Source organism: Nicotiana sylvestris, chromosome 10 (assembly GCF_000393655.2).
Source record: "Nicotiana sylvestris chromosome 10, ASM39365v2, whole genome shotgun sequence".
NCBI lineage: Eukaryota > Viridiplantae > Streptophyta > Magnoliopsida > Solanales > Solanaceae > Nicotiana > Nicotiana sylvestris.
The window spans coordinates 13,778,053-13,788,493 of NC_091066.1; the positions used below are offsets into that span (position 1 = coordinate 13,778,053).

General features: G+C 34.7%; 1 protein-coding gene across 3 annotated transcripts; it reads left to right on the plus strand.

The window, feature by feature from the left end:
- The first annotated feature begins 753 nt into the window (after positions 1–753).
- Positions 754–5,864, plus strand: LOC104226196 (histone-lysine N-methyltransferase family member SUVH9-like). 3 transcript variants are annotated; one of them, XM_009778116.2, is made up of 3 exons: positions 754–1,215; positions 2,605–4,281; positions 4,976–5,864. In XM_009778116.2, the coding sequence occupies exons 1-2, from the start codon at positions 877–879 to the stop codon at positions 4,210–4,212; spliced, it is 1,947 nt and encodes a 648-aa protein (XP_009776418.1). In that variant the 5' UTR covers positions 754–876; the 3' UTR covers positions 4,213–4,281; positions 4,976–5,864. The 3 variants fall into 3 exon arrangements, with proteins under 3 accessions (XP_009776418.1, XP_009776417.1, XP_009776415.1); XM_009778115.2 differs by having other exon boundaries at positions 4,979–5,864; XM_009778113.2 differs by having other exon boundaries at positions 5,113–5,864.
- The last annotated feature ends 4,577 nt before the right edge of the window (positions 5,865–10,441 follow it).

Sequence of the window (10,441 nt, forward strand, 5' to 3'; positions counted from 1 at the left end):
CTAATTAAGCTACTAGTTTTTTCAACTAAACGAACCCTTCAATAATTAGGAACTTTTACATATCTATACTAAATTATAAACTTATACATAGTCCGTCATCATACACATCTAATGTATCAAAGTATCTCTTAGTATCAATTCGATTATGTCCTTTCTATCACATTTTTTTTTACTTAATTTGCAAGTTCCTTTACATCCCTTTATTAATTTCTTGATTATTTCATTTATATACAAGTTTAATTTAGCTTCATCAAGCATCAAAACTTATTTCTTTATAAAAGATCGTGATTTTTTTGATAATAGAATATATATATATATATATATATATATGACAGTACCTTGAAAGCATATATAATAAAAAAATATAAAAAAAATGAACAAGTAAAAAGGCAAAATCGTAAGTGTATTTTTGTCAACTAAAATATTTGTCTTGTAATTTATCAGTTATTATTGCCTCTGATCCATTTTAAATGTCGTTTAAAATCTGACCCACATATTAAGAAAATTATTTAATTGCATTAATTAAAAATATTATCTGACTAAGTTATCTTTTATATCTATCCGAAGATTTTAAATTGTCTATTAGAGCAAGAGTATATTTGAATAAGAAATATTTTCTTAAAAAGACACCTATTTTTCATTAAATTTGGAAAATCAAAACGTCATTTAAAATTTAAAACTTAAAACGATACAAGTACAAAACACAATAAAGATTCTTTCATTTTCTATAGATTATATTTTCTCTGTCTTTAAGACAACAAATTCTCTGTCCTTCTATCATTTCCATGGTTTCACTTTCTTCTTCAAAACCCTAAGCTACTGAATTTTGTGTAATATTTCTTTCTCCAAATTTTTTTTTCCTTTCCCTCTATAGAAATGGGTTCAATTGTCCCATTTCAAGACCTCAATTTTCAACCTGAAATCCCTACAACTTCCAAGATTTTCCCTAAAATTGAGCCAAAAGCTGAACCGCTTGATGAATTCACCCCTCAATTTACAAATCCTAGTCTAAATTTCAACAACATTAATCCACAGCTTAATGCTACTAGTTCACAAAATGCACGTGGGTGTGGTGAGGCGGGTGTGTACTCGGAATATAATCGAATATCTGAGCTGTTTCGAGCTGCTTTTGCACAGCGTAATGGAGATGTTGAAGTTTTGCAGGACCCGGACCCGGATTGTCGAGCAATTGTTCCCGTTAGCAATGATTCCCAGGTTGGATTTTCAAATTTAGCCCATTTAAATGTATTTGTCCATGTGAAAAAATAGGGCTTTTTTCACTTTTAGCTTGCATCATAAACTATTTACGTTCGGTAGTCGAAAAAGTTTATAAAACTTGTATAATTTTTGTATATAACATACAATATATATATATATATATATATATATATATATATATATATATATATATATATATATATATATACTATTATTTTGAGAGCGGCTGTACAATATCATTTTCTTATTGGGTTGCCAAACCCAGCGGGCATAATCTAAAGAATTTAACTTATATACGCTAAAAGTGTAATACATTTTTTACACCATCAAGGTAGTTTAACTGTTGTAGCAGGTTACCTACTACTGCTATTTATTTTAAGATACCAATCGGTGCAATTAAATAAAGTTACTTGCAATTCTCTTTTAATTGACATGACTGTGTAAATAATTTTACATCGATAGTGCACATAACTTAATCTCTAATCTAAATTAACTCATGAAAAAGTTTGGGTCAATCAAAAAAATTTTAAAAATATTTGGGCATAATCTAAAGGATTTAAGTTATGTACACTAATAGTGTAATGCTTTTTTCACACCATCCATGTACTTGTTACAACAAGTTACTTATCATTTATTTTGGGTTACCTATTAAATAAAGTTACCAACAATTACGTTTTTATTAACCTGATTGTGTGCATACTTTTACACTATCGGTGCTTATAACTTAAACTCCTAATATAAATTAACTCATGAAAGAGTTTGGGTCAATATAAATTAACTTACCTAAAAGTTTGTTGAAAAATAAAAAGTAATTTGTTTGTTAGTTCAGTTGTTGTTCATCTACTTTCTCTCTATTTAAAAAAAAGTTGTTTCTAATTAGGTTTGCTAATTAAATAGATCATTGAAAGGCAATGTTTTTCTTTCTTGGTTGACACCCAATGGTGTGACCTAGCGGTCAATGAAATTGGAATTAAAATGATGAGGACACGGTTCGGGTGCCATCAGGAAAAGTTAAGTGATTTCTTCTCATTTAAGCCTAGAGTTATCCAGTTTCTAAGTTGGTGGGGCGATGTAGGTATTCTGTGGAATAGTCGAGGTGTGTTCAAGTTGACCAGACACTTCTGGTACATATAAAATAAAAATAAATGAATTAAAGCGATGTTTTTTTTCCAAAAGATATAAATTATTAGTTGAAAAGCAATGATTTTGAATTGAGTTCTTGCAAAATCATTTATGAGAAACGCTCATCATAGTTTGGTGAGGTGGATTGTTTAGCCAAAATTGATCTAATGCATCTTGCCCCAAGCTATGCTTTGGGTGGCGTGGATCAACCCATTTTAACCCGTCAACTTTGATTTACCATCCATTTGACACGCTTATTCTCAGGTTTCTGATATCGTCGTTGCAAGAAGGAAGTATGAGAAGCGCTCATCGGAGTTGGTCAGAGTGACAGATCTTAAGCTGGAGGATCAACGATATTTTCGGGATCTGGTTCGCAAAACACGAATGCTTTATGATTCTCTACGAGTTCTTGCAATGTTAGAGGATGAAAACAACCAACATTTGGGTCCTAGACAGACCAGATCAAGAGGGGACTTGAAGGCATCACAAATTATGAGAGAGCATGGACTTTGGCTGAGTCGGGATAAGCGCACTGTTGGTGCGATCCCCGGAATTGTTGTCGGTGACTTGTTCTTATATCGAATGGAGCTTTGTGTGGTAGGATTACATGGGACGCCTCAAGCTGGGATTGATTATCTTCCTGCTAACCAGAGCTCAAATGGGGAGCCAATTGCCACAAGTGTAATTGCTTCGGGGGGTTACGAGGATGATGAAGATGCAGGGGATGTGATTATATATACAGGGCAAGGTGGACAGGATAAGAACTCGCGGCAAGTTGTGCATCAAAAATTGGAAGGTGGGAATTTGGCATTGGAGAGGAGCATGCACTATGGAATTGAGGTGAGGGTAATTCGTGGTTTTAAATATGCAGGTAGTTCTAGTGGTAAAGTGTATGTGTATGATGGATTGTATAGAATCTTGGAATCCTGGTTTGATGTGGGTAAGTCTGGATTTGGAGTGTACAAGTATAAGCTTGTTAGGATTGAGAATCAACCAGATATGGGAAGTGCTATTCTAAGATTTGCAGAGAGTCTTAGGATCAGACCGCTGGAGGTAAGGCCCATGGGATACATTACTCTTGATATATCAAGGAAAAAGGAAAATGTGCCCGTATTTTTGTTCAATGATATTGATAATGAACGTGATCCAGTTTGTTATGATTATCTGTTGAAGACTGTATTTCCTCCATATGTCTATCAGCATGTGGGAAATGGTTCAGGTTGTGCGTGCACAGACGGATGTGGGAATAATTGCTTTTGCATGATGAAAAATGGTGGACACTTTGCATATGATATAAATGGGATCTTGTTGAGAGGAAAGCCGGTTGTTTTTGAATGTGGACCACATTGTCCATGTCCTTCAACTTGTCGGAATCGAGTTAGTCAGAAAGGTGTGAGGAACAGGTTTGAAGTGTTTCGGTCTAGGGAGACTGGTTGGGGGGTTAGGTCGTTGGACCTCATCCAAGCAGGGTCTTTTATTTGTGAATATACTGGTGTTGTACTCACCCAAGAGCAAGCTCAAATCTTTACAATGAATGGTGATAGTTTAATCTATCCAAGTCGATTTGCCGAGAGATGGGCAGAACGGGGAGATTTGTCCCAAATAGATTCTAATTATGTCCGACCGGCATATCCCTCCATTCCTCCTTTGGATTTTGCAATGGATGTATCTAAAATGAGGAATTTAGCCTGTTACATGAGTCACAGTTCAATCCCCAATGTTCTAGTACAACCTGTGCTGTATGATCATAATAGTGTATCTTTCCCTCACCTCATGCTCTTTGCAATGGAGAATATCCCTCCTCTAAGGGAGCTCAGCATTGATTATGGAGTGGCTGATGATTCGACAGGGAAGCTTGCCATCTGCAATTAGTCACTGCCTCATAGAAATTGATGCAGTTTTGAATGGGATACAGCATAGCCATTTTTGACACATACTGAGGTAAGCAAACATTAACAGTCAATAAATCCTGAGAATTTAAATTTATGTAAGTCGTCATAACATTTTCCTGAATTGCTAATTTTGCAATTAGATTCTGTAAATTGGTCATCTTACTGAAGCTGCCTGTGGTCTAAGAAGTACATTGTACTCTTTGCTTTCTATGTCTAAGAAGCTTCCAATTTATTCTTGAAGAATTAAATACAGTAAAAAGTTGAACTTTTGAAACATTAACTGCACCAACTGGACAAAAGAAGATTGTGGCCAATGCCATCTTTTATTAATTTATTTCTGCTTTAGCAACTATTAGCATTATCTGCCAAACATTGAGGAGTACTTGCATGCTTTGAAGACTATTTATGTTCTCATCTAAAGACTGCTCCAGTGTTTCAGTTGAAGCACCTTAAACTGACTGAGAACTGTCTCTGAAGCCCTTTATGTGTTCTATATCGTAAGTCAAAAAGCGGGTCACATTTTTTGATAATTGTATACTCACTTGGCTAATGTATGCTTTCCTGATGTTATGAATCTTGTTTAATGCCACTTGTCCTATACCTTGTTCTCTTCTTTGTGGATTTTATTCTCTTGCAAATATGGTGTGAGGAATTTTAATAATTATATTTTGTCGGAGTAAAGTGAACTTCATAGGATCTTGTTTATCCTCTGTTACAAGTTCTAAAATCCTGTTTTTTGACAGCAGTATCGTCAATGATACAATTATTTTGTTGGAGAACACCTAGCATGTGATTCCGCAGGAAGCTGTTGGTTTGTGGTTGTCACTTATAACAGCCTGTCACTTAAATGTCTGCTGATATTAGATTGTTTTTCACGCAGATGAAGGGCCAACTGTTTCCCTGTTCCGTTTGCTCTCCAATACTTGCAGTCTTGATGATAGAATCTAGTAGTAGTCCACTTTACAAAGAACATGTCGCTCATGGTTTTGTTTTGGCATCAGTTCGCAGACCCTATCTTGTAGATATCAAGGTGTGGTTAATGACTAGCTGAGAAGATAGAAGAAAGCTTCTTGCAGGAGTAGGAACCCCTTTCACCAATGTATCTCATTAGTAAAACTAACCTGGGAAAACAGCAACTACAACAAAAAAAAAAACCAGTAAAATCCCACAAGCGGGGTGGGAGTAATATTGTTCGCGATTGTAAGAATTTTTGTGTTAGTATTAGCTACTTCTTGTTTGTCTTTCATTCAAGAAAAGGTAGTAGCTTTTAGATATGAAGACCGAACTTCATATGATTATGTAAAGAAATTTGTATCAATCCTGTGCCATGGATAGTTGTAATCCAGATCAAATGCCTTTTCTTCTTCTAGATAATAGAGGAAGTAGAACTAGATGGTGTCAAATTGGAGTGCACGGGTTTGCAAAGATTGAAGAGAAACCAAATTTGAGGATTTCATATTCAGTTTTTCCCTTCTGAATATGACAATTGTAAGAGATAACAAAGGATGAGTACTTGATACCAGAGTTTCATTTTCATTGTTTACCAGATTGGAAGTACACTGAACAAACTTACTACAAGATGGTGTAATTTTCAAATTTTTGATTATACAAGAAACATATTCTTATCTAATGCATTGGATATCATATTTAGTTATGAGAAACATGTTAATAATTCGAATGACGTTTACTCTTTTTATTTCTGTATATTTGTTTCTGTTGGATAACTTGTCTTAAGTAAAATATTAACAAAATGGTGAAAATATGCCACCATTACTTCACCAATCTAAATAAAAAAAACCTTTTGATTTTCTGACACACAAACACAAAAAGAAAACAAGTTTTACATTGTCCGGCAAAACCACCTATTAGTCCTAACAATCCTATATCATATCTTTCCACTTTTATTTGTTCAACAAGCTCTTTTAAAGAAACAGTCCGAATGGCATAAGATTATTACCCAAATATTCAAAAAATTGTTAACTCCCTAAATAAGCTTACAAAGTTCTGTTAATATACTTAGATGTAGCAAAAATTATGTGCTAAAATTTGTGGAAAATCTATTAACCAAAAGTTTTTGGAATAGTACCAATTAAAACTTCCCCAATAGCATTGGTAAAATTTAAGTCAAAATACCAAGTGAAAAATATGTAATAAAGCAGCAAAACCTGGTCGGCCAGATTCGAATCTGCGCGGGCAAAGCCCACATGATTTCTAGTCATGCCCGATAACTAGGGGTGTTCATAAAATTCCGAAAAATCGAACCAAACCGAAAATCAAACCAAACCGATCAGAAAAATCGATACTTTTTGGTTTGGTTTGGTTTTAAATTTTAATCAGAAAAAAACCGAACCAAACCGACTATAGGAGTAGCTATTTCTAATTTATTATTACACCTATACATATGTATATTGTTATACAAAGTTTCAAAAAATTTATGGTAAATGTTAATAGTTTGCACTTTTAATATAGTTCTTTACCTTTACATTCTAGTTTGATTGGTAGTTTTCTTTTGTTTAGTGTAAGAATCCATTCCGTATTAAAAATAACATATTTTTAATTGAGCCCTTAAATTATTCATCACTATTTGATTCAATTATCATCAATATATTTTGGTAAATAATAGATTTCTCAAAAGACAATTGATTTGATAGTGTTACATTGAAAATATGGTCGCTGGAATATGTGTTTGATAGTGTATGTCTTATATTTAAGAAAAAACCGATAAAACCAAAATAAACCGAATCGAGAAAAACCGACTTAGTTGGTTTGGTTTGGTTCTAATGTTTGAAAAACCGACTTATCTGGTTTGGTTTCTTTTTAGGGAAAAACCGATCCAAACCGAACCATGAACACCCCTACCGGCGATAACCACTCCGGCACGACCACTTAGTGGTATAGTGGTTACCTACTTGTATTTGATTCCTAAATTCAGCTTAACGTTAAACTTTCTGTACTTCAAAGTCTGAGTATATACTTTTAAGTCGTTACATTTTCAAGATATGTATTGCCGATTTGCAGTCCCAGTCTTTGCATTATTATTAAAATTCATAGAATCTCGTATCTCATTTGATGGAGTTGTTATCGCTGGCACACCCTTTTTACACCTCACTAACCCCTCTTTAAAATAATAAAGTGATTTTGTAAAGCTCGAGAGAATTTTCAAAATTGAAAGTGACGAAACCATTTGTGTAAAATGGGATTTTCTCAGAGTCGCCATTGGGCATATAATCTCGGTATGCCAAGTCACCATTTAAAACCAATTTTTCCTTAAAAACACATTTGACCTTTAAACTAGTTTGCACGAGAGATTCTAAATAAGGGGGTTCATTTGACTCGGGGAGGAGGTGTTAGGCATTCACCAAGTCCCCTTAAAAATTACGGTTGCGTACATGATCTAGTTGGTTTTTATAAATAGTCCGATTGAGGCAGAAACACAAAAATAAAAATAAACACACAAGAAGCTCGAGGTTGTCCCACCTAATAAAAGAAAAATTAAAAGAAGAAAAAAGGAAAAGAAAAGACCTAAAATCCTACGCTAGCCTATTCTAATGTTTCGTGTCGCCGCGGCCTCCATTTACATTCACTTGGGGGCATTCCCCTAATAAAATATGAAAATATATATACAAACTCTTCGGGACATTTCTCGGATAAATTAATTAACTAAGGGAGCAGCCTCTTACCTCAAACTACAATATAAAATCCTAAAGTTTGCCTACCAAAGTATTTACGGCTTAAGCATGCTCCCATGACTAATTAATTAAATAAAGTAACAAAATGATTAAGCCCAGTTATTATGCAGGATCTATGGTGAAAGTCCAATTCTAAAGTTTAATGTCACTTTGAGATTCACTAAATATTTACCCGGCCTATGATTCAATTGGCTCAAACAATACTGACCATACAAATCAATTCAACGTCACCACACGAAATGACTTCAGTAATTAATTAGGAAAACACCGAGTTCAAACATCAACTTTTCTTAGCATTGAAAATTCATTTAAGCTCTAAAATGACGAACAAAACAAAATATAAAGCAAATTGCAAACTCACATGAAATTCTATCATAAGATTGCATTCATGGAAGACAACACAAATTCACTCACACAATAACAAATAATGAACAGATTTGAAGCATAAGATTTAGAAACGGACCTCAATTGATATTGTTAAACACAAAATCCAACAGGATGGACGATCTTAGACCGGATCCTTGCACAACACTTAAATCGGAACTAACGAACAACAACCTCGACTGGGCAGCAATCGAACTCCAAAATTGAGATTGCAAGCAGCAAACCAACCTCGAATTTTAACTAAACTCCATGATTGAAAACCACAAACGAAAACTGAAATATTTTTTTTGTGTATTTTCGAGTTTGAAGTCAAATTGAAATTTGTTCTTTCTTTCCAGTAGAGTCCAGTAATTTTAAAGCTGGATAGAACGAGGAGCTGTTTTGTGTTACTGGGGAAGTTCTTCGTTTAAAGTTATTTTTCTTCTTTGTCCACTGGGCTTTGATTCAGTAGTAAGAGCGTAATGTGTGATGTTAGCCGCCAAACCTTCCTGCAACAAACTTTGGTATTTAAGTAAAGAAAGGTAGAGGAGCGGTGATATGGTGTCCATCTCATTCAAATGATTTGGTAGCCAATTTTGTTGACTTGGTTTAGTTTGGTAGCCAACCTTGTTGAATTGGTATGATTTGGTAGCCAATTTTGTTGACTTGGTTTGGTTTGGTAGCCAACCTTGTTGACATTGTAAAAAGTGTGTGCAAATTGTCAAATATTGTAGGCTTTAGAGGGTGAATTTTTGGCTATAAAAGGAGAGTTTTAACTCTCATTTCTACACACTAACAAAGAGAGAAAAAGGGAGAACAAAGTATTCCATAAACTATAAGAAAATAGTTTGTGAAGAAAAATAGAGTGTGAGAGATATTGTAGTGAGGTGGAAAAAACAAAAGAGTATTTATTTCTTTTGAGGGTGGAATGGTCTTAGAAGTATTTTTACTCGTTACTATACAGTGTAAAATTCCACGTTATAGTGATATCAGTTGCTCTTCTTATCCGTGGTTTTTCCCTTATTCAGAAGGGTTTTCACGTAAAATCTTGGTGTCATTATTGATGCGTTTCTATTCTTGCTGATTTAACCATAACTTAGTGTTCTGCGTTTATCAGTAATACCGTGAATATTATTTTTGCGGATCTATTTTTCCCAACAAGTGGTATCAGAGCCCAGGTTCTGTCTGAGTATGCTCTGTGGTTGCAACATAGTCTGAACTTCCACATCAGAAAAGAATTACTTTGGTCTCCTAATAAATAGTATTTGTATGTGTAATAAACGATGGAAGCCAACACTAGTAGAATGGTTACTTTGAATGGCACAAATTATGCCATTTGGAAGGGCAAAATGGAAGATTTGCTCTATGTCAAGAATTTTCATCAACCTGCCTTCACCACTATAAAGCCTGATAATAAATCAGATGAAGAGTGGAGTTTGTTACACAGGCAGGTTTGCGGCTTTATTAGACTGTGGGTTGACGATAATGTTTTGAACCATATTTCTAGGGAGACACATGCTCGGACCCTATGAGAGCACCTTGAAAGTTTGTATGCTCGGAAAACTGGAAACAACAAGATGTTTCTGATAAATCAGATGTTGGATTTAAAATACCACGATGGTTTCGCGATGACAGATCATCTGAATAATTTTCAGGGGATCATGAACCAGTTATTTGCTATAGGCATTAAATTTGATGAAGAAATTCAAGGCTTGTTTCTACTTGGTTCCCTACCAGATTCTTGGGAAATTCTTAGAACTTCATTATCAAATTCTGCTCCAGATGGTGTGATCTCTATGGATCTTGCCAAGAGCAGCCTTTTAAATGAAGAGATGAGAAGAAAATCTCAGGGTTCCTCCTCATCATATGTCTTGGTGACTGACTCTAGGGGGAGAAGCAAGAATCAGGGTTATCAAAATAGAGAACATAATAGAAGCAAATCCAGAAGCAGACTTAAAGATATTGAGTGTTATCATTGCGGGAAGAAAGGGCACACAAAGAAGTTCTGCCGGATTTTGAAAAAGGAGAATAGAGACAAGGAAGAACAAAAAAAAGATGGCAATCGTGTGGCCACCGTCACTACAAGAGATATTGTTACTATCCTTGATGCGTGTCTGATAAATATTGCTTGTGATGAGTCAAGCTGGGTTGTGGACA

Coding starts and splice junctions, on each gene's coding strand:
- LOC104226196 (XM_009778116.2), top strand. CDS start 877: ATGGGTTCAATTGTCCCATTTCAAGACCTCAATTTTCAACCTGAAATC. Junction 1,216..2,604: donor CCGTTAGCAATGATTCCCAG/GTTGGATTTTCA, acceptor GCTTATTCTCAG/GTTTCTGATATCGTCGTTGC.